This window comes from Pongo pygmaeus, chromosome 4 (genome assembly GCF_028885625.2).
Source record: "Pongo pygmaeus isolate AG05252 chromosome 4, NHGRI_mPonPyg2-v2.0_pri, whole genome shotgun sequence".
Lineage (NCBI taxonomy): Eukaryota > Metazoa > Chordata > Mammalia > Primates > Hominidae > Pongo > Pongo pygmaeus.
Window position 1 is genome coordinate 182,444,620 of NC_072377.2, and position 26,002 is coordinate 182,470,621.

Sequence of the window (26,002 nt, forward strand, 5' to 3'; positions counted from 1 at the left end):
TTGTGAACCCTTCAGGGATAAGAGAAGTCTTCCTTCAGGATGTGACTGACACCTCAGCTGGCGCCTCTAAGCCTCACTTTCCTTAATGTAAAAGAGAAATGATATTAGGATCGCCTTCCCTAGGGGAGGCAGGTGAGGTCGGTTCCTTTTTTTGGTTCAGCTACTAGTATGAACCCTGCCTAACCCCGCTGTTTTGGGAGACAGTCCGTGCTCACTGCACCGCTTGTTAATCGAAGTGACTTCTCATCTCTCCCAGTCTCAGCTTCACCTCTGTGAAGTGGGAAAAACAGGATGACAAGTGCTCGCACTTGGCAGCCCTTTTTGAGCCTTGAGGGCTTGGGTTTGTGGGTGTCCTTTTACTATGCTACCTCCGTCTTCCCTTAGCTTGTCACGGACCCAGGCACAGCACACGCGCTGAGGAAGTGGTGGTGAAGTGTGGCGTTTCCTCTCGGGGCTGGCGGATTCCACACTCGGAGCTGCGGCTCCACAACTCGCTGGGCAGCGAAGGGCGTGGGGAGGGGGCGAGTCTCGCGATCGTGGACAACAACTCCCAGCATGCCCTGTGCTCCGCTGGGCCAAGTCTCGCGCGAGATCCCGCGGTCTCCGGAGGCTTTATCTGCAGTGCTGCCTGCCCGCTGGGTGGGTACTGCTGCCTAGTGGGTCTTGGGGACCTTCGAAATCGCCGCCGCTCTCACCATGGCTTGGGTCCAGACTGCGCCACAGCCTCTCGGGAGACGTGGGCCCTCGGAACCTTTTTAGTGCCGGACTCCGGGCCGCAGGCAGTCCCGCGGCAGCAGGATCACAGGTGAACAGATGGCGAGCCTGGGCCCTCCCTTGGGGCTGCGTTCTCTGCCGATCAGGAGGGGCGCTTCCGGCGAGGCCCGATTTCGGGGCCCCTCCAAGCCACTCCCCTCTCCCCGCACCTCTTAACCCTTCATCCCGGCTCCGAGCTCGGCTGGGTCGCCTCTTGCCTCCCTGGCTCTGCTCTCTGGGGTCTCCGTAATGGGGCTCCTCTCAGGGGATGCCCTGCAGCTCCCGTACGGGCTTCCCCTCCGCTTCGTGGGACCAGCCCAGCCCGAGCCCCCGCGGCTTGTCCTCAACCTCATCTCCCCACACCCCGCCTTCGGCTAGGGTCCTGGCCCTAATCTTAGCCTGGAGGGGTGGGTGAAGCAGCCGGCCTTTCATATCCTGGCGGCACCGTCTTGTATATTGTGAAGGAGAGGCAGAGGGACGGTGAGCTAGGGGATGGGGGCACAGGGAAAGGGAAAGGGGAAGGGGACGTGTCTGGGGCGGGAATGCTCCCTGGACTGGGAGGATGGCTGAATTCGGCCTTTGCGATGCTCGTTAGTGAAGAACTATCAATAACTGGTTTGCTCTGTCTGAGTCCTATCGGGATAGAGGGACGGTGTAGCAAGCTGGAAAACAATACAGTAACTTTCTCAGGCCCTCGTTTTAACTCCCCTGTAAACTGGGCATGAAACTACCTACCTTGCACACGGAACACTTATCTGTGACCGTGGACAAATTTACTTAACTCCTCTGATTTTTAGTTTCCTTCTCTTTATTATTATTTTTAAAAATTTTTAATTTTTTTAATTTTTATTTTTGAGACCGAGTCTCACTCCGTCGCCCAGGCTGGAGTGCAGTGGCTCGATCTCGGCTCACTGCAACCTCTGCCTCCCGGGTTCAAGCTATTCTCCTGCCTCAGCCTCCCGAGTAGCTGGGATTACAGGCGCCCGCCACCATGCCCGGCTAATTTTTGTATTTTTAGTAGAGACGGGGTTTCACCATGTTGGCCAGGCTAGTCTCGAACTCCTGACCTCAAGTGATCTGCCCGCCTGGGTCTCCCAAAATGCTGGGATTACAGACGTGAGCTACCGCACCCGGCCAGTTTCCTTCTCTTTAAATTTGGGATAGCCTTTCTGTAAGAGATAGCTTAAAAAAAAAATTGGGGCCGGGCGCGGTGGCTCACGCCTGTAATCCCAGCACTTCGGGAGGCCGAGGTGGGCGGATCACAAGGTCAGGAGATCAAGACCATCCTGGCGAGTGCGGTGAAAACCCATCTCTACTAAAAATACAAAAAATTAGCCAGGCGTGGTGGCGGGCGCCTGTAGTCCCAGCTACTTGGGAGGCTAAGGCAGGAGAATGGCGTGAACCCGGGAGGCGGAGCTTGCAGTGAGCCAAGATCGTGCCACTGCACTCCAGCCTGGGCGACAGAGTGAGACTATGTCTCAAAAAAAAAAAAAAAAAATGGGATTGGGATAAATAATATCTGCTTTGCCATCTTGCTGCAAGGATTAAAAGACAAGATAAACGCTGTAAATAGTTTATAGTGTTAGTTATAAAGAGCAAATTTCCCTACTGTAGTATCTAGCTGCTTGCTGTGAGTTAAGAAAATGAAATGAGCAAGGTTGTTGTGGGGAATAAACAAGTGTTTGGCAGACTCTGACGGGCTGTTCCAATGCTGGCTGTTTGTTGTTATTAGAACCTCTGGATGGACTCTTCCTGGGAAGCTTTGCTACTTTGCAGCAGCTGGACCATGTTCCTCATTAACATCTGTCTGTCAGCTTAGTCGTCACATCATTTCACTGTGGTAAGGTGACTTTTTCACCATGTATGGCGTCTTAGCTCTGTCATCTCACAGGTGTTAAGATCAGCCACAGGTGTGGTGAGACCTTTGACTTTATCCTTCTTTTTTCACTGGCATGTTTGTCACCCACTGGCTCTTGTATGTGTGTTTCAACCTTGTAAACAAGCCGTACAATTCTGTGTGCCTGTCAGAAGAACAGCATTGGTGCTGCTCACCATAAGAAAATGCCCTTTGTTATTTTATTAGGTGGCAGGGACTCAGCTCGGAATTCTGTATAGAAAAAGCACCTGGATCTCAGTCTTTCAATGGCTTCAAGACAACCAGAAGTGCCTGGTAAACTTAATTCTTTTTGGTAAAATCATGTTTTGCCCTTATTAATGTTTTAAGCTAGACAGAAACCATTTTATCTGAACTATATATTAATGGTTAATCTCTGCTACCAAGCGAGTATTTAGACTTAATAGATTGGCTTATTTTATTTTATTTTATTTTTTTGAGATGGAGTCTTGCTCTGTTGCCCAGGCTGGAGTGCAGTGGCACAATCTCGGCTCACTGCAACCTCTGTCTCCTGGGTTCAAGCCATTCTCCTGCCTCAGCCTCCCCAATAGCTGGGATTACAGGTGCCCGCCACCACACCCAGCTAATTTTTGTATTTTTTGTAGAGACGGGGTTTCACCATATTGGCCAGGCTGATCTGGGACTCCTGACGTTTTTTTGTTTTTTTTTTTGAGACAGAGTCTTGCTCTGTCGCCCAGGTTGGAGTGCAGTGGCGCGATTTCGGCTCACTGCAAGCTCTGCCTCCCGGGTTCACGCCATTCTTCTGCCTCAGCCTCCCAAGTAGCTGGGACTACAGGCGCCCACCACCACGCCTGGCTAATTTTTTCTATTTTTAGTAGAGACGGGGTTTCACCGTGTTAGCCAGGATGGTCTTGATCTCCTGACCTTGTGATCCACCCACCTTGGCCTCCCAAAGTGCTGGGATTACAGGTGTGAGCCACCGTGCCCGGTGGAACTCCTGACCTTGTGATCCTCCTGCCTCAGCCTCCCAAAGTGTTGGGATTACAGGTGTGAGCCACCACGCCTGGCCAGTTTTATTTTATTTTTGAGATGGGGTCTCACTCTGCTGCCCAGGCTAGAATGCAGTGGTGTGATCTCAGCTCACTGCAACCTCTACCTCCTGGGCTCAAGTGATTCTCCTGCCTCAGCCTCGAGTAGCTGGGATTACAGCTGCCTGCCATCACGCCTGGCTAATTTTTGTATTTTTAATAGAGACAGGGTTTCTCCATGTTGGCCAGGCTGGTCTCAAACTCCTGACCTCAGGTGATCCTTCCGCCTTGGCCTCCCAAAGTGCTGGGATTACAGGTGTGAGCCACCGCGCCTAGCCTTAGATTGGCATCATTTAAATATTTTATTAGCTGCTCAGCCATAGTATGAAACTTTAACTTAAATAGTCACTTCATTTAAGGGTATTATGACAAGTTTGTTACTTTCCTAGTTATCAAATAATAATTCAGAATAAGTTGTGCAGTTCTTGTAGTATGTACCAAAGTGATTAAACTCACCTTTTTGGGGGTGATGGGGAGGTGGGATGGAAGTCTTGGTAAAAAGGCACCAGCCTGCTTAAATGGCAGATTTAACTTAATCATGAAAATGCTCACAGCAACCCTTAATGAGTCAAGTTCTGGGTTATTGACACCATTGATGACTACTTGAATTGTTTCATGAGAAAGGAAAGTGATTTTTAATTACATCTTAATCGCTTAATTTCTGATTCTCGGTAAAGTATGATGACGAAGAAAGATGATGGTTCCTACTGCTCAGGGTTGTGAAGATTAAACAAAATATGTAAAAACAGGAGTTAAAAATCAGTGATAAATATGTATTTACTGCCCAGAATGCATTTGGTCTGTCTTTATACGAACATATTTTCCAGTAAATACTAGCTGACTTTATTGGTTTTAGGATGGCTGTTCAGTAGGAGTCTTTAAGATGTTTTTGAAATTGCTCCCCAAGTCTCCCGTATTCCCCAGTATAGATCCATCTCTAGTCTTAACATCATCAGCTCTGTTTTAGTTTGTCTTTCATTGTTGCTGTGATTACCATAAACTCCGTGTAGCCATCGCGAGCCATGGGGTTGTGCCCATTCAGTGAATGCTTTGTAGCGTGTTGCATGCAGAGTGTGTGCATCGGCTCAGGTCTGTGTTCCAGTTCCCAGTGCACTCTTTCAAGCTAGGTGATATTGGGCAAGTTGATTGTGAAAATGGAAAATTTGAAAATGGGAAGAATATCTGCTTAATGAGGATTAGATAAGATGAGGGATATAATTGTCTAGCAAGGAGGAAGACTTAGTAATTATTATTTGCTTGTGTGTGTGTTTGAGATGTAATGCACATATCATAAAATTCACCCATTGAAAGTGAACAATGTTGTGATTTTCAGTATATTCACTGGGTTGTGCAAACAACACTACTATCAATTGCAGTACATTTTCTTTTCTTTTCTTTTTTTTTTTTTTTGAGATGGAATCTCACTCTGTTGCCTAGGTTGGAATGCAGTGGCGCGATCTTGGCTCTCTGCAACCTCCGCCTCCTGGGTTCAAGCAATTCTCCTGCCTCAGTCTCCCAAGTAGCTGGGACTACAGGCACGTACCACCACGCCTGGCTAATTTTTGTATTTTGAGTAGAGATGGGGTTTCACCATGTTGGCTAGGCCAGAACGCCTGACCTCAGGTGATCCACCCACATCAGCATCCCAAAGTGCTGGGACTACAGGCGTGAGCCACCACACCCGTCCAAACTGCAGTACGTTTTCATAACCTCCAAAGGAAAACCTCATACCATTAGCAGTCGTATCCTCACTCCCCCCCACCCACTCCCTGGCAACCTCTAATCCTCTTTTTATTTCCATGGTTTTGTTAATTATTACTAATAGCAATAGTAATAATAATGATAGCTGCTTGGTCCCCTTGCCGTTTAAATGAAATCTTTTGTGGTTTTGGACTTATTGCCAGGCAGGTTGATGTCTTAGTGTTATTATATGATTTTAGCCACAGGAAAATGTCACCTTTCAGGTAGGCTCTGGACATTAGTTCTGATATGCAAGGATTAGCAAACCAAACACAATGAACTTGGCTCCCTGGTCTGGCACAGCCGAGAGTGCCCTTCAATGGGGTGGCTGCATCACAACCGGACATGCTGGGCGTCAGTTCCAGTGGACAGGAATGGCAGGATCAGCTGGTGGTGGTTTGTGAGAGTGGTTGTCAATAATTTCTGTGATGGAAAGTGACTCTACTGTTTAAATAAATCATACAGAACAGATGAAACTACAGATGATGCCAGACAACATTTCTTGTAGTGCTGGTGTTTTCTTTGGTGAGGAAAGGAAGGTAGAGGATTCACAGAACTTGGCTGAGCCCCAGGTAGCCATTTTTCTGAATGAACTTGGGAAGGTCACTTTACCCCTAGGCCTTAGTTTCCTCATCTATGAAATGGGAATGAGAACTTCGTATCCTCGGTCATTTCATATCCTCAGTCTTGCATGAACTGAGATCCTTAGTATTGCAGTAGGGGGTGGCTTCTGTGGCATAAAGGACACAGCTTTGACATCAGATAGGTTTGGGTTTTGATTCCAAACTGTATTTTGAAGTTGTGGTCAAGTACCTTTAAATGGAACTTCAGGTTTCCTGATCCATGAAAATTAGCTGGATGTGGTGGCACATGCCTATAATCCCAACTACTCGCTAGGCTGAGGCACTTGAGCCCAGGAGGTTGAGCCTGCAGTGAGCCGTGATCGTGCCGCTGCACTCCAGCCTGGGCAACATAGACTGTGTCTCTAAACAAATAAAAAAAAAGGATTAGGACGGCTGAGTGGGTTAAGTGGACCACCCAAGGTGTCAGGCATAGAGGAAGGGATTGGTACCACTGCCTTTCCTGGATGGGATTAGCTACTTCAAAACAAGCTATTTTGCTCTGTTCAAGAACAAGAGTATTTCAGAGCTTTCCTTCCTGCAGATTAATTTAAAGCTGCTAGTATGTCCAGTTGCTGAACCTGTCTTGACAGGTGTCTCTGTTCTTAGCTCTTGAGGCTAGTGGGCCTCTAGGCAAGATGTCCCTGCCCATCGGGATATACCGCCGGGCACTCAGCTATGATGATACCCTCGAGGACCCTGCGCCCATGACTCCTCCTCCATCGGACATGGGCAGCGTCCCTTGGAAGCCAGTGATTCCAGAGCGCAAGTATCAGCACCTCGCCAAGGTATCTGACCGTGCTGGCCACTTCTGGCATACGCAACCCCTTTGTCCTTCCTCTGCTCCAGAAGCCTTCAGTGGCTCCCTGTGCCCATGGAACTGGGCAGCAACCACTCCCTGTATGTGTTTTCTGTGCCTCAGTTACAGCTGTCTTTTTTTCTTTTTTAAGATTTTATTTATTTTGTTAAAAAAAAAATCAGTAGCTTTAGGGTTACCCGAGGTGTTGTTCGCATGGATAATTGTATAGTGGTGAAGTCTGAGCTTTTAGTGCACCCGTCACCCGAATAGTGTACAGTGTACCCAATAGATGGTTTTTTAAATCTCCCTCCTTTTTTTTTTCTTTTTAATTCAAAACTAGAATGGCCTTGTCTGCTCCTGAGACTCTTCATATTCCCCACAGAGCTAAATCCAAGCTCAGCATGATCCACAGTCCATGTGATCTAAGTCCTGCCTGCATCTCCCCAGCTCCCCTACCCAGTGCTTGAACCATGCAAGTTACCTGAAATTCTTGCACTTAGCAGCGTATTTGCTGCCTGTCAGTTTTTGGCTCACACTGCCCTGATTGTTTAGGATGTTTGCTATCCGCATCCTGTCCTCTCACCTTTTCTCCCACTCCATTTGCCTGAAAACTGGTATCCTTTAAGTCTTAGCTCAAAAGTCTCTTCTGTGACAGTTTTCCTGACATCTCCGTCCTCCTGATAAGGCCATCACCTCTCACTCTGAGCTCCCCACGGTACCATGGTCCCCGTCGTCATCCCTGCATTGCTTTCTCACCCTCCATTAGCTTCCTGAGGACAGGGGCCATGTCTAGGTTTGTACTCTTATCTGCAGGATCCAGCCAATGGCCTGGCATAGATTCCCAAAAAGTGCTCATTTTGTGATTGGGGAAAAAAATTGGCCCTTTCTTGAACACATGCTGTACCTCTCCTCATGCTGTTTCTCCAGCCTCAGCTGCCTTTGCCCACGGCCATCCTCTGTAAGAACTGCCTCCTTCCTAAGGCCCTTCCGAACACACCTCACAGTCCTTCATGCAGTCTAGTTTCGTAGGTTCGCATTATTGGAGCCTCTGCTTCCCGACCTCAGGGACTCTCTCCCCTCTGACTCTCCAGCCACCAAGAATACAAGAAAGGCTAGACTGTTGCCTTAATAAAGTAGGCCCGCCAAGTTCACATAAGGCTGTTTAACCTGTAGCTACAGTTTCTCTGAACTTTGAGCCACATGATAGCTCAGGGCCTGACAGGCAGTACACAGTAAGGGTCCACTGAAATAGGCCTGGGTGTGAGTCCCAGGTGGTCTGTTCTAGCAAGACCTTGGGCACACAACTTTACCCTGAGCCCCAGTGTCTCCCTCTGAGAGTTGGGAATACCTTATGTCATAGTGGTGTTGTGGGGATTCAGTCAGGGGATGTAAAGGGTTGGCACATTGTGTATTAGCTGTGTAGCTGAAATTATGACCGTGGGCTCCCTGCTTAACTTTCTCTTAGTAGAGCCATATTTGATTCTTTCTAAGGAGTGTTTTTCCCCCTGCCTCCAATAGACTCTCAGGGCAGAAAGCTCCTTTCTAAGAAAGTGCCCCCTACAGCTCTGGGGGATATTCCCTCCATCAATTATCTACTGAAATATGACCCAGTCAGTTGTTCAGGAGAGAGTATTCCATGTAACAGGTAGCAAAAGTGCAAGGAGAAAAGGCTTGCTGCAGCTTGCCTGTGACGTCAGAGCAGTGGGCTTTAGGGTCCAGAGCAGGAGGTGAGCAGGGCTTCTGGTGGCGCTTCCCAGGCCACACACCCTGCTGATGGCTCCACAAGGCAAGGGATGAGCGGGCTTCCAGGTTTCTTCTGGGCCTCAGCCGGAACAGCTGACGGCTTGGAACAGCTGCTCCAAAGGAGAGCTCTGCTTGACTCATCGCACGTGATCTTTCATTTGCCCTGACTCTCCCCATGTTAGGAATCAACCGCCTTCCCAGTAAGGAAACAGGCTCAAGTTTTACTCAAGGTCACAGCTTAAAGGTATAAATTCTGTTTTGTAGTAAGGATACAACATTTTTCATTACTTTTTATCTGTCCCCGCTTTTTTTCAACCATCTTACTTTCTTCTCAGTTCTTCCAGACAAGCACAGAATAAAGAATAAGTCTTGTTCTCTCCTCCCTGCTAGGCCTGAGCAAGGTATCAGGTGTTTCGATTGCAGAAGGTGGAGGCTGCCAGCTCTTGCATGTTGAAAATGAGGAGCTAAGTAGATTTTTTTGTTTGTTTCAAAAGACCATTACTTGAACCTTGGGAGCAGTGGTCCTCAAGGTGTGGTCTTGGGACCGGCAGCATCAGTAACACCTGGGAATTTATTAGAAACAAATTCTTGAACTCCACCCCAGACTAACCGGGACCTACTGAATCAAACTCTGAGGTGGAGCCCGGCAGTCTGTTCTAATGGCTGGCACAGGGTCAGAACCACGTAGCCAGTGTTCTCATCAATTAAGATCTAGCACAGTGCCTGGGATGTGGTCAGTTCTTCGTAATAAGCATTTCTGCTGCATTCTTAGGGCATAGTACTGTAGTCTATTGGAAGATCATAGTCTGGGAAGGTAGTAGACGTCAGAGCTTCAAATTCTGGCTTTCCCACCTTTATAAATGTAAACTATTCACCTAATGTCTTTCTTTGTTGTCTCTATAGATAATACCCATCTAGCTGGGTGGAGATGACCAACTCCTCCCTTCAATGATTTCCTCACTTACCAGATTAATGTTATTTCAGTAACTTCCTCCCCAAAGGAGTAAGTTTAGGTGTGTGACTCCCCTGCCTTGCCTAAGTGCTTCTGTACTGTACCTCTCTTGAACAGGTGGAGGAAGGAGAGGCCAGTCTACCCTCCCCTGCCATGACCCTGTCATCGGCCATTGACAGTGTGGACAAGGTCCCAGTGGTGAAGGCTAAAGCTACCCATGTCATCATGAATTCTCTGATCACAAGTAAGCACTCTTCACCCTCAGAGTAGAGTGCCATAGGGGCAGGGAAGAGTTGAGGCTTCCTACAAGCTGATGGGAGATGATTCTGCAACACGCTCGCCTTACCTTATCCTAACAAATGTCAGTTTGGCTGCTGAATCATGTCAGTATTGAAGCTCCATTTATTAAGTGGAAGATTTGCCAAATGTTAAGCATCTTATCTGATTTAGGTGCATTCCTGCTGCTTTGTTGATAAAATCTCATTTTCCCAGCTCTGTCACTGTGACCTTGGGCAAGCTACTTAACTACAGAGACTGCCCTGCTCTAAAATGGGGAATTTCACTGGCAGGTTGAGGTGAGGATCAGAGGGCCCAGTGCTCAGTGGCTGGCAGCTGCTGCTGTTACTGTTTCAAGCTCTGCTGGAGAAGGCGAAACATCCAGGCATTTCCCACTTGCCCCAGTTTTTTTTTTTTTTAAAACAGCTCAAAGTTGGTCTACCAGGAAGAGGACCAGGTCCAAGTGTCTTTAGTCTTAAGAACGTATGATTGGTCATCCTAATGAAACCTGATATGAGAACTTGGATTTTTTTTTAACCTTATCACAAGCTAACTAAACTTCTTCATTCTGGAGGGCTGTACAGGTTGCTGTGGGAAGTTAACAATTAGATATATGCCTCTGCTTTGTCAGCAGTTGTGCCCCTACCAGGGTAAGGTACATAGAGGTTCTCCTTGGTTGGTTCATTTTTGAAGTCAGAAGCCCTTGTTTATCTTCTCCAGGAGGGCATCAGTTTGTCCTGGGCAATTCCTAGTGAATTCACCAAGAACCAAAGGTCCAAACTCTTACTTTGGTTTCTCTTCTTTTTTTTTTTTTTTGAGACAGAGTCTCACTCTGTCACCCAGGCTGGAGTGCAATGCTGTGGTCTCAGCTCACCACAACCTTCGCCTCCCGGGTTCAAGCAATTCTCCCGCCTCAGCCTCTGGAGTAGCTGGGACTACAGGCGCCTGCCACCATGCCTGGCTAATTTCTGTATTTTTAGTAGAGATGGGGTTTCACTCTGTTGGGCAGGATGGTCTCAAACTCCTGACCCGGTGATCTGCCTGCCTAGGCCAACCAAAGTGCTGGGATTACAGGTGTGAGCCATCACGCCCCACCTATACTTTGATTTTCTTATTCACATCTGTTGAATCAGCAACACTATTTTTATTTTACAAGCTCGAGGATGTGTTCTAGCAGTGTTACAAAACTTATTCATTGTTCTTTTAGCACAATGTAACTTTTTTTTTTTTTGAGACGGAGTCTTGCTCTGTCGCCCAGGCTGGAGTGCAGTGGCGCGATCTCGGTTCACTGCAAGCTCCACCATTCTCCTGCCTCAGCCTCCCGAGTAGCTGGGACTACAGGCGCCCGCCACCATGCTGGCTAATTTTTGTATTTTTAGTAGAGATGGGGTTTCACCTTGTTAGCCAGGATGGTCTGGATATCCAGACCTCTTGATCCGCCCGCCTCGGCCTCCCAAAGTGCTGGGATTACAGGCGTGAGCCACCGTACCCGGCCTTTTTTTTTTTTTCTTTTTTTTTTTTCTTTTTTGAGACAGAGTCTCGCTCTTTCGCCCAGGTTGGGGTGCAGTGGCGCATTCTCGGCTCACTGCAAGCTCCACCTCCTGGGTTCACGCCATTCTCCTGCCTCAGCCACCGCACCCGGCTAGCACAATGTAACTTCTTTAATGAAAATAGTTTACCCACGGGGGCGGTGGCTCAGGCCTGCAATCCCAGCGCTTTGGGAGGCCGAGGTGGGTGGATCACTTGAGGTCAGGAGTTTGAGACCAGCCTGGCCAACATGGTGAAACCCTTTCTTTGCTAAGAATACAAAAATTGCTGGGCGTGGTGGCGTGCGTCTGTAATCCTAGCTACTCTGGAGGCTGAGGCAAGAGAATCGCTTGAACCCGGGAGGCAGAGGTTGCAGTGAGCTGGTATCTTGCTGCTGTACTCCATCCTGGGCAGTAAGAGCGAGACTCTTGTCTCAAAAAAAAAAGTTTACCAACAATACAGAACATTCTGACACTCCTGTATGTGAATGTCACTCATACTTATTTGGTTTACCCACTTCCACATACATGCATATTTTTATATAACTCCAGGTATAGTAAATATACCATTTTTTTTTTCCAATTAATACTGCCATGAACTTTAGATGTTGCTATAGTCTTAGGTTTTAAAAAGCAGCAATTAAGGCTGGGTGTGGTGGCTCACAGCTGTAATCCCAGCCCTTTGGGAGGCCAAGGCGGGCGGATCACGAGGTCAGCCTGGCCAACATGGTGAAACCCCGTCTCTACTAAAAATACAAAAACTAGCCGGGCGTGGTGGCGGACGCCTGTAATCCCAGCTACTCCGGAGGGTGAGGCAGGAGAATTGCTTGAACCTGAGAGGCGGAGGTTGCAGTGAGCTGAGATCGCACCACTGCACTCCAGCTCTGGGCAACAGAGCAAGACTCCGTTCAGGGGGAGAGGAGCGGGGCGGGAAAGCCGCATTTAAACTCCTGGTATTAGTTGGGTGCAGTGGCTCATGATTGTAATCCCAGCACTTTGGGAGGCCGAGGCAGGAGAAATGCTTGAGACCAGGAGTTTGAGAATCAGCCTGAGCAACATAGTGGGATCCTGTCTCTATTAAAAAAAAAAATCCCTGGTATTGGTGTACTGTAATTCATTAAATCCCTTCTTTTTAGATTTTCAAGTGAGTACCTGGTAAGTCTGGAGAACATCTTTATGCATTTAGGTTTTTTTCTTTTCTTCTATTTCTAATGGAAATACCTCCTTAGAAGAGGAATGACTGAGTCATAAAAGACATCTGATATCTAGTCTTTTGGTCCACAGCTGCCACATTCCTGTATGTAACAGTGTATTATGTAGTTTGTGCACAGATTAAGCAGCAAGTCAGCCATTATTCATTCCACAGCAGAACTAACTTATTGATTATGAGATAATCAAGTCAGACTGAAGGAACGTTGAGTGGAGTATGTGCTAGGCACCGGGATGGGTCATTTCACACAGGAGAAACGTGCAATCAGTAGACTTTGGCTAGCTCAAGGCAGGCTATCTGGTTTGAATCTGGATGGTACCTTGGTGCCATTTAGCCTGAATGTGGCCAGTTTCTCTTTGGCAAAAGTTTTTGTGTGGGTGACGAGAGTGGTGAATCTCTCTTAGAAAGTTTTATATTTGAAGAATTTTTACTGTGTCGGGATATCAGCCACCTTCTCCATGCTGCATTTCTTTTTCTTTCTTTCTTTTTTTTTTTTTTTTTTTTTTTGAGACAGAGTCTGTTGCCCAGGCTGGAGTGCAGTGGCACAATCTTGGCTCATTGCAACCTCCACTTCCCAGGTTCAAGCGATTCTCATTTCTCAGCCTCCCAAGTAGCTGGGATTGCAGGCGCCCGCCACCATGCCCGGCTTTTTTTTTTTTTTTTTTTTTTTTTGAGATGGAGTTTTGCTCTTGTTGCCCAGGCTGGAGTGCAATGGCGTGGTCTCAGCTCACTGCAACCTCTGCCTCCTGGGTTTAAGCAATTCTCCTGTCTCAGCCTCCCAAGTAGCTGGGATTACAGGCATGAGCCACCACGCCCTGCTAATTTTGTATTTTTAGCAGAAACAGGGTTTCTCCACGTTGGCCAGGCTGGACTCGAACTCCTGACCTTAGGTGATCCTCCTGCCTCGTCCTCCCAAAGTGCTGGGATTACAGGTGTGAGCTACTGCATCCAGCCCCACGCTGCATTTCTAAATACAAAGAAAATGTCACCATGTACAACTAAGAGGCGGGTGGCAGTATTGACCTCAAGGTTCTTCAGCTGTCCCTTTAGGAATAACCTCTTCAGCTTGGTGTGAGGGAAGGCTTCCTTCTGGCTAGAGAGCCTTTTGTGAGGTTCAGAATTACTGCTGTGGTGCCTCTCTGGGGAAAGTCTCCTCTTCTTTGAATGGTCAGTGTGGTCTCTTGCTTCTGGGGAGAATAGTAGATATCCATGTTGTCCTCCCTATTTTGTGATGGGAGAGGGGAATGGGCATGACTGTCATCTCCTCTGTTCCCAGAACAGACCCAGGAAAGCATTCAGCATTTTGAGCGACAGGCAGGGCTGAGAGATGCTGGCTACACACCCCACAAGGGCCTCACCACCGAGGAGACCAAGTACCTTCGAGTGGCCGAAGCACTCCACGTAAGCTCTTAGGAACTTTCAAAACACAAAACCTTCAGTGTTCATGGCTTGAAATGTGGCTGTGGTTTCGAAGTTACCAGCTCAGTTAGTTGGGGGCTGTGGAGTTAGTCTCGCTCCCGAGCTCTTAGCCTCGTAGTTTTTGCTTATCCACCTATACAGTGGGATGTCTGTTTTCCTACTTCTGGTTAGCAGGATCAAGTGAGAGCCTCGGCTTACATATACATAGGAGTACTTTATGAACCATAAAGCAAATGTGGAGTATCTTGGGGAGAACTGGGCAGCCTCAACAGAGGTAACAGCTAAACTGGAAAGGAACATCATGCTCTGCATTTAATTTTAACAAGTTAAAATCAAACGTGGAATTGGAATGTTTTTGCTATTTCATTTCTATAAGTGAAGAATTTTGGTAAGGGTTAATTTAGTGATAGCCAAGTATTTGAATGAATAGTTTCAAATGACTTTCTTTCAGCGAAGACTGCTTCATGCTGGATAGTGTTTTATGACTGTGAAGCACTTGCATTCATTTCATCCTCACAATCACCTTTTGGGGCAGATGCTCTTCTGCATATTTTGTAAATGAGGAGATTGAGGTTCGAGGCCATCTATTCAGCCAGTCATAGTACCCGAACCCAAGTCTCCTGATGCCTTACTTCCTGTTGGCTTCTTCCTCCTCATTCCAAAGCAGCCTGGAAATCTGGCTCCTGAAGGGGCTCATATGGAAGTCAGGGGCAAATTGTGAAGAGACACAATTACAGTTAAGAAACTTGGGCTGGCTTCTTTAGGCAAGGGGGGGTCAGAATCCAGGCTTGTTCCAAGCTTTATTTTAAGAGTTCTGAACAGGGTATGATGAGGGCAAGGTGAGGAGAGCACAAGATGCAGGAAAGAATCATGGTATACATTATACATAACGAGGAATAACCCGGATCTGATGGCCCGTGGATGGGGATATAAAACTGTGGCCTGTTTGCAGTCACCTAGGCTGGAGTACAGTGTTGTGATCTCGGCTCACTGCAACCTCTACCTCCTGGGTTCAAGTGATCCTCCCACCTCAGCCTCCCAAATAGCTAGGATTACAGGCATGTGCCACCATGCCCGGCTGATTTTTAGTAGAGATGGGGTTTCACCATGTTGGCCAGGCTGGTCTTGAACTCCTGACCTCATGTGATCCACCTGCCTTGGCCTCCCAAAGTGCTGGGATTACATGTATGAGCCACCGCACCCGGCCCTGTTTGCATTTTGTAATGAGCATTCCAGATGATTCTTTTGCAAGCTAGGTTTAAAAACTGCTATAGGAAATCAGGTTTGGGCTGGTGGCCAGTTTAAGCTTTCAAACAAGACAGATGCTTCCAGAGAGGGGCACCATCAGCCTTTGACCCTTAACTGAGAACTTTCCAGGATAGGTCAGTGAGAATTCTATTTGAGCGATTCACCTTATATAATGGTAGGATTGACTTCGGTTGACCCATTTTCTGTGTCTTGCCCATAGGAGTAGAACATGAGCATGGCTGAAATATTAGCTGTAACTTACATCTTGTAACAGATTGTCAACTTACATGAATGGATCTGTTGAGTGTTTGAGAAAATTCAAACGTGGTCATTGTTTGGCGTGCAGCTTGGGCTAAGCAGTGGCATGGCAGGCCTGGAGGGAGGAGACAGCATGGGAACCTTGCTCTAGAAGAGCTGAGATGTAGACCTGCCTCTCCCCACTAGACTGCGAGTCAGAGGAATGCTCACGGTGCTGAGGGAACCCAGAGTGGCTGACTATGGGAGAGAAGGAGGAGAGAACGGAACAGGCTCCTCAGAGGAAGCATTTAGCTGAAGAGAAGCAGCATGCCTGAGTACTGGCTTGGAGAGACTGAGAATGGCAGGGCTTTGTACATGGTAGGAGCGGCAGCGAGACAAGAGCTTAAAGCCCTGCTTAAAAGGCCAAGGCGGCTGGCAGCTGGAGTTCTGGCTCTTCCATTTTACTGTCTGGGAGAATGTGGGGAAATTACTTCACTTTTCTGAAAGTAAAAGTTGTAGTGTAAAGCTTTAAGTACAGGGATGTTCATGATATAGTGTAGAATGAACACATTTTTTAAGGAGATGGAGTTCCATCTAGTGTGGTAAAAACAAAGGACTACCTGTTAGATCATCCGAAATCATTCCACCTGTAGATGTCTTCTGCCTAAAGTTAGAATGCGAACCAAATTGTTTATGCCTAGACTTAGCTGTTTGGAATTTGCTTTCATTTTTAAAAAGTCTCTCTTCTTACCCATCTGAGCAGAAACTAAAGCTTCAGAGTGGAGAGATAACAAAAGAAGAGAGGCAGCCTGCATCAGCCCAGTCCACCCCAAGCACCACTCCGCACTCTTCACCTAAGCAGAGGTCCAGGTGAGCCCTTCCTGTGGCCCTCCCGAGTTCCCGCGTGCTTCAGGAAAGCTCGTGTAGCAGACGAGGTTGTATTTAAGCCTGTGGTTTCAGAGGGAGAAGGGATAGTTCCCTGTTCTTTTGGTGTGAGACGTTTCTAGGGGCGAAGGAAGAGGTATTTTAGGATACGTTTTGTTCTTTCTTTCCCAGGGGCTGGTTCACTTCTGGTTCTTCCACAGCCTTACCTGGCCCAAATCCTAGCACCATGGACTCTGGAAGTGGGGATAAGGACAGAAACTTGTCAGATAAGTGGAGCCTGTTTGGACCGAGATCCCTTCAGAAGTACGATTCTGGTAAGGCAGCACCTTCAAAAAAGAGAGTGGCATGGCAGACATCTTACCATATTGTGTATCGGGAGCTGCCTACTGGTTTTGAAATCATTTGCACTCTGGTTCACTTTTGTAGGAAGTTCTGCCACCCAGGCCTACCGAGGAGTGCAGAAGCCCTCTCCATTGGAACTGATACGTGCCCAGGCCAACCGAATGGCTGAAGATCCAGCAGCGTTGAAGCCGCCCAAGATGGACATCCCAGTGATGGAAGGAAAGAAACAGCCACCACGGGCCCATAACCTCAAACCCCGTGACCTGAATGTGCTCACACCCACTGGCTTCTAGAGCCCTCTTTCCAGGGATTCTGGTAAAGGTGGTTTCTTGCACCCCACTCCCCTTTTGCCTTGGCTTTGACATAGGAAAGGTATATTTAAAAACTTAATCAGCTGGGCGTGGTGGCTCACGCCTGTAATCCCAGCACTTTGGGAGGCCATGGTAGGTGGATCACCTGAGGTCAGGAGTTCAAGACCAGCCTGGCCAACATGGTGAAACCCCGTCTCTACTAAAAATACAAAAATTAGCCAGGCGTGGTGGTGGGCACCTATAGTCCCAGCTACTTGGGAGGCTGAGGCAGGAGAATCGCCTGAACCCGGGAAGTAGATGTTGTATTGAGCTGAGATCGTGCCATTACACTCTAGCCTGGGCGACAGAACGAGACTCCATCAATAAATAAATAAATAAAGTAAAAAACCTATTAAATTGAGGCTAGAGCTGGAGATGTAATTGGTTTTTGAGAAACATTAATACAAAGCTTGCCCTTGTTGTGTGGAAGAAGCCATTTTGTACTGCTTTAAAGTTAGACTAATATTCATTCTCAGCACGGGTGTATGGGGACCTCATTACCTATTTTTTTCATCATTTACCCTAGGTAAGAACTTTGATCACTGCTTACTAGGTAAAGAATGTTTGTGCTGTTCCAAAACCCAGGCTTCTTGATTCCTTTACCACTATCCATGTGAGCATTGACAAATCATGGCTTAGAGGTGCTCACTGACTCGCTGAGACGACTTTGGGCCTGTTGATGGCTGGTGCTGTGCTCCAGCTTTATCAGTTAGGGGACCCAAGATTTGTTTGGGACCTGGGTACAGGTAAAAGCCAGACTTGGCAGGGACCCCTCTTTCTAGGCTGAACCTTGAGTCCCCCTGCTTTTTGGCAGACCTAATGGATCACTGTCCTGCAGCTAGTTCTTCATGTGGGGCCTCTTAGGCCAGTGCCGGGGGAGGCAGGCTCCTCCTTCTATGCCACCGAACAAACACTACTCTAGCAGAGCCTTTCTTGCACTTTCAAGTGAGATTAATTTAGCTCTAATTTGGTTAAAAACTTCCTAAGAGAGAAAATTAAGTCTACTGATTTGGTATAGGTAAATGGACATTAAACTTTTGTAAAGTAAAGGAGATGGTGGGTACAGTTAGATAATAGTCTTGAGGTTCATGTGAAGCCAGTGGTGTTAACTTACTTGATTTCCTTGTTCAGGTCAGGGCCTGGAACGCCTGTGCGGGGAGGTGAATGAATTCAAAATCTTCTGTATGAAGGCATTTTTCACCAAAATGAGCCTCATCCCTTTATGCAACACATAACCTTACTGAGGGAGGGAAATACAGAAGCCACCTTTTTATTTCTCTTCACTGTGTACAAGTTCAGTTATTGTCTTGAACACTGTCTCAAATACCTGTTTTTTGTTTTGGATAGTACCTCGTCTGTATAAGAAGCTGGCCTTTCCATAGAGAGGCCCTGGAGTCTAAAATTATGAGAACAATTAATTTATTTGTGTCTTCTATTATGATCTCTTGTTTTGACAATAAAAATCCTTACTACTTTCTCAAATGTGGCTATTTTTTTGTCCTTTTAACAATAGTTATTCCATTCTGCCTACCCAGAGGCACAGTGAACTTGGTATTTTGAAAAACCATTGCCTTTTTATTGTCTCCTTTTAACATCAAATGTTTTGTAACACACTTGATCCTTTTGTTTCTACCCCCTATTCATTACAGTCAAATTAATAGGCAATATAATAGGTCTAACAGAATGCTTGCATTTCATTAGGGAAAAATGAACATCTCTCTCCTGAAACAGGTTGTCGGTGCCTCGAATGACATAATATTGGTGTATAGAGTGGGTTCAGCAGAGGGATTTTTTTCACATCATCTTGAATGAAAATGTTAAACGTGGTGCACAGAGTATTAACCTGTTTCAAAAAAGTATAGATAAATAATTTATTAAAAAATATATATACCTTGTATATTTAAGCCATATTTGAGAACAGGCTAGGATAGGATTATTTAAAAAAAGATATTTACTAGAGTTAGAAATTACAACCTACTGATTAAATAATACAGGTTTGGTCCTGTAAGATTTTAACCACTTTTCATACTAAGTAGTTGGAGATAGAGTTCAGGAGGTATTCTTGGCATTCAGTGCTTGGCAGGCCCTCGGGAGCTGCTCCAGCCCTTTTGGGAGGGCTCTGCATCAGGGTTCAAGTCTGCAGCATAAAAGAGCAGGAGCTTCAACAAGTGCACTTTGTCTTGGAGTTGGGGGACAAGAGGCTCCCCCAGCATCTGGATCAGGCGGCTGCGGAAGGCCTCAATCTGCTTCTCTACGTCCACCACTGTGATGTCATCTCCTTGCTGGGGTTTGGGCTTAATCCTTTTGATTATTAAGTCCTTTCGGTCGATCACGGAACTCCTTAAGTGTTCTGCAAGAGGGAAAAAGTCAGTTGGGTGCTCTGAACTGCTTTTTAATTCCTTTTTGAAGAAGTCTAATTTTGGTAGGTAGAGTCTTGGCAAAGACTTGTTGACTAGCTACAGGGATACAAGTCGAAGGCTGTGTGAGTGCCTGCAGTAACTCCACTTCTAAAAGGCGCTTTGTTCTCAGTTCTCTCGGGTCCTTAAGTTTTACATAAAAAAAAGGGATATGGTTTGGATCTGTGTCATTTTTTATGATCACATAACATGGTCAAAAAATGAAAATACTGAGGAAACAATTAGACATCTTCATCTATTCCATGTTCTAGCCAATGGTATTTAACATGAGTATGATCATGAATAAACAACTAGACAGTCCCAAATAGTAATCCCTGATGTTGGAGGTGGGGCCTGGTGTGGGTGATTTCTCATGAATGGTTTAGCACCATCCCCTTGGTGCTGTTCTAGTGATAGTGAGTTATCATGATGTCTGGTGGTTTAAAGTGTTTATGTAGCACCTCCTCACTCTTTATTCTGCTCTGGCCATGTAAGATATGCCTGCTTCCCCTTCAGCCACGATTGTGTTTCCTGAGGGCTCACTAGAAGCAAAGGCCACTATGCCTCCTGTACAGCCTGTAGAACTGTGAGCCAACTAAACTTCTTTTCTTTACAAATTACCCAGTCTCAGGGTGGGGGTGTGTGTGTGTGTGTGTGTGTGTGTGTGTGTGTGTGTGTGTGTGTGTGTGTGTGTGTGTGTGTGTACTCCTGACCTCAAGTGATTGCAAGCCTCGGCCTCCCAGATTACAGGTGTGAGCCACTGTGCCTGGCCTACTCCATGTTCTTGTCAACAGTATTTAATATGAGTGTGATCATGAGTAAGCAATTAAACTATCCCAATCATAGGACATGTACAAAATAACTGGCCTGGACTCTTAAAAAATGTCCATTATGAAAGACAAGTAAAAGCTGGGAACTGTGCTAGACTAAAGGAGACCAGAGTATGACTGCCAAGTACAGTGCTTCATATTTGACCATATCCTGGCTCAATCTAAAATCAACTACCTACAAAGGATATTACTGGGACACTATTAGATAATATTCTATCAAGAACAAGTTTCATGGCAGGCTGTGGTGGCTCATGCCTGTCATCCCAGCACTTTGGGAGGCGGAGGCGGGCAGATCACCTGAGGTCAGGAGTTTGAGACCAGCCTGGCCAACATGGTGAAACCCTGTCTCTACTAAAAATACAAAAAAATTAGCTGGGCATGGTGGTGCGTGCCTGTAATCCCAGCTACTCAGAAGGCTGAGGGTGGAAGAATTGCTTGAACCCGGGAGGCGGAGGTTGTAGTGAGGCAAGATCACACCACTGCACTCCAGCCTGGACGACAGAGCTAGTCTCCGTCTCAAAAAAAACAAAACAAAAAAAGAAAACAAGTTTCGTGAGTGTGATAATGCACAGTGGTATGAAGTACAATATATCCTTACGCTTAGGAGATACATGCTGAACATGCTGAAGTACTTAAGCAATAGAATTATGATGGCACACTTATCAACTGTTTCAGAAAAAATGGTATATACATGGATCAACAGGTAAACCAAATGTGTCAGAATCTTAGCAGCTAATGAATCAGCATAAACGGTATATATATACGGGCGTTCGTTGTACTATTCTTTCAACTTTTCCGTAGGTCTAAAAATGAAAATAGGAAAACAAAAAGTTATAAAGGTATCTCATCCCAAATCTACAGGCCAGCCCCAATAGATTCTATAAGTGTGTGGAATTGAGGCAAATGAGCACAAGGTCACATTAGGCAAATGTATTGAGAGAGTTCTGGGGACTTGAAGACTTCCGGTTGCACGTAAGTACACCATCATTTCTCAGTCTCCTCATTTATCAAACGGGGATGATGGCACTTTCACTAACAGTTATTAAAAGGATTGAGCTGCACTGTATCCAGATTTAGGACACAGAACAAATCATTTTAAGCGGTATATCAGGTTACATTTTAAGCGGTTTATCAGGTTACATTTTCAAGTAATACATTCAATATGTTTTTTCTCAACCTTCAGATGAAATGACGGAAAAGTAAAATCTCTCAAAACTAAAGTCTGTGATCTGTGAAGAAGTACAATAAGTATACAACAGCATGTTCAAAAAGTCTGGAAACACAGGAAACAAAGCTGCCTCGAGATGGAAGTGCAAGGCCCTTTCAACATTCAAACAGCACACATTTACTGAGCACCTACTGCGTATCAGGAACTGGCTAGGGTCTGGGGACACAGTGGAATTTAGAACCTTGGGCCCAGTCCTTGTGGACTGATATTCTAGTTGCAGGAAGCCTGACAATAAGTTAGTCAACAATATTGATTATAGTTTGTGGCAAATGCAATCAAATAAATAAACCAGATGCTGTGATAAACAGTAACACTGAGGGGAATAAGGGAAGCAGCCCACTCTAGCCAGGGAGGGTCTGTGAGCTGAGTACTGACAGATGAGGAGGCAACCATGCAAAGGTCAAAGGGAAAAGCAGTCCATCGAGAACAGCAATAGCAAATGCCCTGAGGAAAAGCATGCTTAGAGAACGAGACAGAAAATCAGGGTAGTCAGCCTTCCACCATGGTAAGACACAGAAAGAAGTCCTTCCCGGGTGCAGCCCCTCAACCTTGGACTTCGCAACCTCCGGAACTGGGTGGAAGCACTGGGGATGCATCTACCACATGTTAATGGCATCCATGGAAGGCAATGAAAATTACATTTGATACTTAAAGTGTTTCAGCTAACATAAGGTAATGACTTTATAAATTGAGAAACTTAAAACAATCAGAGGAATAAAAGGGAGACAAGTACTAGATGAGATTGGAAGGCACGGTAGGCCACATTATAATGTGGAGTTTGGCCTTTGAGAGCAAACAGGGTATCTATAGACTTAGAGGGTTGTAAATAGGGAAATATGAGCTGTTTCATTTGAGACTAGTTAAGAACAGTCTTAGGAAAAGCCTTTTTGTAGACTTTGATTTTCTTAAGGCATGTGCCGCTCTGAAAAATATAAAAATGATTTTGAAAGAAGTGGAAAAAAAGTTGACTGAATAGGGTGGGGCAGGGAAACTTAGAGGGCAAGCAAGAAGAATTCGGAGTTTATTAAATCATGCAGGGAAGTTAAAGAAGCAAATGTTAGCAGTGCCCATCTCAGCACTGTCTATGGGGGAGGAAACCCTGGCCAGTGGACTTCAGCCCTGCTGGTCTAGTCAGCAAGGCCTTGGATTTTATGCTTTGGTAGGGATGAGAGTTGTTATGTCAGAGGTTGCTGATTACTGTATGAGGACATTTAGCATTGAAAAGGGTTTGAGCCCTAATGCCTGGCTTAAGATATTTCAACTGATAGTATTGTTAGTAGTTTTGGATCAATACAAGAGTTAGCTATTATTTCTTCTCCATCACCACCATCATCATCATCATCATCGGAATCTCCTACCTAATATGTCAAACATCGTCATCATTGTCATCATCATCATCATCATCATCGGAATCTCCTACCTAATATGTCAAACCTGAGCTCTTCATCTTCCTTGCACATCTTTCTCCATGTCAGTAATGGCAGAACCTTAGGAGTCACCCTTCAGACTCAGTCACTTAAGCCCTGTCAAAGTTATCTTCAAAGTGCTTCTGTCCCATCCACTGCCTTCTCCACTGTCCTTCTGTCCTTGCCACACCCTTGTCACCATTACCCCTCCCCTGACCCTCTGCCAAATGATTTGCTACACATCAGGTAGAGTGGCCTTTAAATTTGCAGATCTGATCATGACACTCCCTTACTTGGAACCAACCACTTTGATGGCTTCACTCTGTTCTTGGAACCAGCTGAATTTCCTTAGCATGGCCAAGATGGCCCTTCACAATCTCCCCCATGGACTACTCTAGTCTCATTTAGTGTTATTCTCCCTTACTCACTACATCCTTGCCCTGCTAGCTTGTTCTATGTTCCTTGGACTCACTAAGCATCTTTTTGCCTCAAGGCCCTTGGACATTCAGTTCCTTCTTTCTGGAAAACTCTTGTCTCCCCATTTGCCTGGCTAACACCATTACTTCATGTCTTTTATTTATTTATTTTTGAGATGGAGTCTTGCACTGCTGCCCAGGCTGGAGTGCAGTGGCACGATCTCAGCTCACTGCAACCTCTGCCTCCCGGGGTCAACGGATTCTCCTGTCTCAGCCTCCCAAGTAGCTGGGATTACAGGCACCCACCACCATGCCCGGCTAATTTTTGTATTTTTAGTAGAGATGGGGTTTTGCCATGTTGGGCAGGCTGGTCTTGAACTCCTGACCTCAGGTGATCCATTCACCTCAGCATCCCAAAGTGTTAGGATTACAGGGGTGAGCCCTCGCGCCCCACCTACTTAATGTCTTAGATGAGGTATCACTTCTTCAGGGAGGCCTTCCTGGGTCCCTCCAAAAATAGATTTTGTGCACTTATACTTCCTTCATAGCATTTACTTTATGTAACTATAGGTTACTTGTGTGATTATTCATTTAGGATCAATCTCTCCACTAAACAGTAAGCTCTGTGAGGGCAGAGCCTATGCTGGTCTTATTCATTAAGGTTTTCCCAGTGAGCACAGAGGACAGAGAGGACATTCAGTAGATATGTGTTGCCTGGATAAATATATGAATTGAACTGATCCTACCTGCTTCTGCTTTTCCCCGTCCGTGGACGGGGCTCCTTGCAGGGAGACCGTGTGTGTGACTGTCCTCAGAATGACTGTGACTGACTTCTGTAAGCTATGCTGGCCAGATGAGCAGGATTCAGGAAAAGCATGCATTTGTTCATTTAAATATTATATGTTCAAATCCCTAGAATTCATACTCATAAACTCCATGACAGGCAGCACTTTGTAATTTTGCTGAGGCTGAAACTTGAGCCACACAGCTATGCAACTGGGGTGGGGGGGATTGATTCTCTCGGCCAAAGAACAAGAATATGAGCTCAACTGACAGCCCAGAATCCATGTCTCTGACAGACCTGTTTGAATCCTAGCTCTGCATTTGCTTTTCTCTCAGCCTTTGTTTTCCCATCTGTAACAGGGGGTGATACCTTCACAAGGTTTTTGGATTATATAAACCAGTGCAGGTGAATTTACCTAATCTCTTTTCCTTTCTTCCTCCATGCTGAGAGTTCCCCTAAACAAAAGGAAACCTTGGGCTCTCTAATCCCTTCCCTTCTTCTCCCACTCTTGCAGCTAGACAACTAGTGGAGCTAGACAACTCAGACTGATCTCAAAATACCCTCAACAACATCCACAGACCACTCACAGAAGGCAGAGATGACGAAGGGCCCTCACAGTAAGATGCTTACTGACTGACAAGGACGCTGACTATTGCAGGGTACCATTTGGCTGTGTTCTTTGCAGGACAATGTCTTCAAACTACTAGTGCTAATTTTCCTCCTTCCTAACTCTTGGACCCCAAAGAAGCTGGAACGAACATTTAAGGATAAAACAGCACTGCAACACACCCCATTTATTCTTGGTCAATATATACTGGTCTGAGGCCTTTCTCTCTCTTATCAAAACATAAAAAATATTCTGTAATAAAAGTAGATTCCGTTTCCACCTTAAGTCATTATTGCCCATGATAGGTGTATTCCCTGGGAATCAAAATAGAAAGGAACAAGAAATGTTAAAGGTGAACTTTAAAACAAGCTGTTTAATATTAACCTTTCTGGTAATCTCCAAAACAATTACATAAGCCTCACTGAGGCTAAGAACACATGGAACTTGCCTTCGGGTCTGTGTTCGGAGAAGGACATGCACCTTTCTTTGAGGGTGCTACAAATGCACAAACTGCACAACCACATATCATGCATGAACTGGACAACATACTCTTTTATTTATTTATTTTTTTTGAGACAGAGTCTCACTCTGTCGCCAGGGCTGGAGTGTAGTGGTGAGATCTTGGCTCACTGCAACCTCCGCCTCCTGGGTTCAAATGATTCTCCTGCCTCAGCCTCCTGAGTAGCTGGGATTACAAGACCCCGCCACTACGCCCAGCTAATTTTTTGTATTTTTAGTAGAGACGGGGTTTCATCATGTTGGTCAGGCTGGCCTCGAACTCCTGACCTTGTGATTCACCCGTCTCAGCCTCCCAAAGTGCTGGGATTACAGGCGTGAGCCACCATGGCTGGCCAACAATGTACTCTTGTGTTAGTTACAACAGTCTGAAACACAGAGAAGACCCTTAGCCTACCTCTGCCCACAGACACAGGAAGACAGATTCAATGAACATTGAACACATTACTTTTTTCACTCATTAATAATCCTTGCAAGTTACGTACTATCATCCCCATTCTATAGAAGGAAGAAACCGAGGCCTAGAGACATAGTTAGCTGCCCAACACAGAGTAAATGGTGAAGTACGGATTTAAACTCAGACTTTCTGTCTTAAATCCAGTACTTTTTTTTTTTTTTTTTTTAAAGTCTCTACAACAGCTTTCTCAATTCCTGGCCTGAGAGGGTCTGAGAGCTATCTTACTTTCCCAAGTGCCATTACTGCGTTAAAATAAACCTCAATATGATCATGGGCAGGTGCATTTCACTTGTATAATTTTTTCCCTCACTATTTGGGA

The 26,002-nt window shown here is 45.9% G+C and overlaps 2 protein-coding genes across 6 annotated transcripts in view; one reads left to right on the forward strand and one right to left on the reverse strand.

Moving 5' to 3' along the window:
• Positions 1 to 567: 567 nt before the first annotated feature.
• KIAA1191 (KIAA1191 ortholog) lies at positions 568 to 18,525 on the forward strand. 4 transcript variants are annotated; one of them, XM_054487563.2, is made up of 9 exons: positions 568 to 805; positions 2,486 to 2,593; positions 2,837 to 2,923; positions 6,666 to 6,844; positions 9,668 to 9,794; positions 13,839 to 13,963; positions 16,230 to 16,336; positions 16,523 to 16,665; positions 16,778 to 18,525. In XM_054487563.2, the coding sequence occupies exons 3-9, from the start codon at positions 2,896 to 2,898 to the stop codon at positions 16,984 to 16,986; spliced, it is 918 nt and encodes a 305-aa protein (XP_054343538.1). In that variant the 5' UTR covers positions 568 to 805; positions 2,486 to 2,593; positions 2,837 to 2,895; the 3' UTR covers positions 16,987 to 18,525. The 4 variants fall into 4 exon arrangements, with proteins under 4 accessions (XP_054343538.1, XP_063521706.1, XP_054343539.1 ...); XM_063665636.1 differs by having other exon boundaries at positions 583 to 805; positions 2,837 to 2,942; XM_054487564.2 differs by lacking the exon at positions 2,837 to 2,923 and having other exon boundaries at positions 583 to 805.
• Positions 18,526 to 18,595: 70 nt separating this feature from the next.
• SIMC1 (SUMO interacting motifs containing 1) overlaps positions 18,596 to 26,002 on the reverse strand; it is a 94,508-nt gene continuing 87,101 nt past the window's right edge. The window contains exon 10 of one of the 2 annotated variants that reach the window (XM_054487557.2): positions 18,596 to 19,393. In XM_054487557.2, the coding sequence (XP_054343532.1) occupies positions 19,113 to 19,393 (281 nt within the window). In that variant the 3' untranslated portion in view covers positions 18,596 to 19,112. The other variant, XM_054487558.2, reaches the window with a different exon arrangement.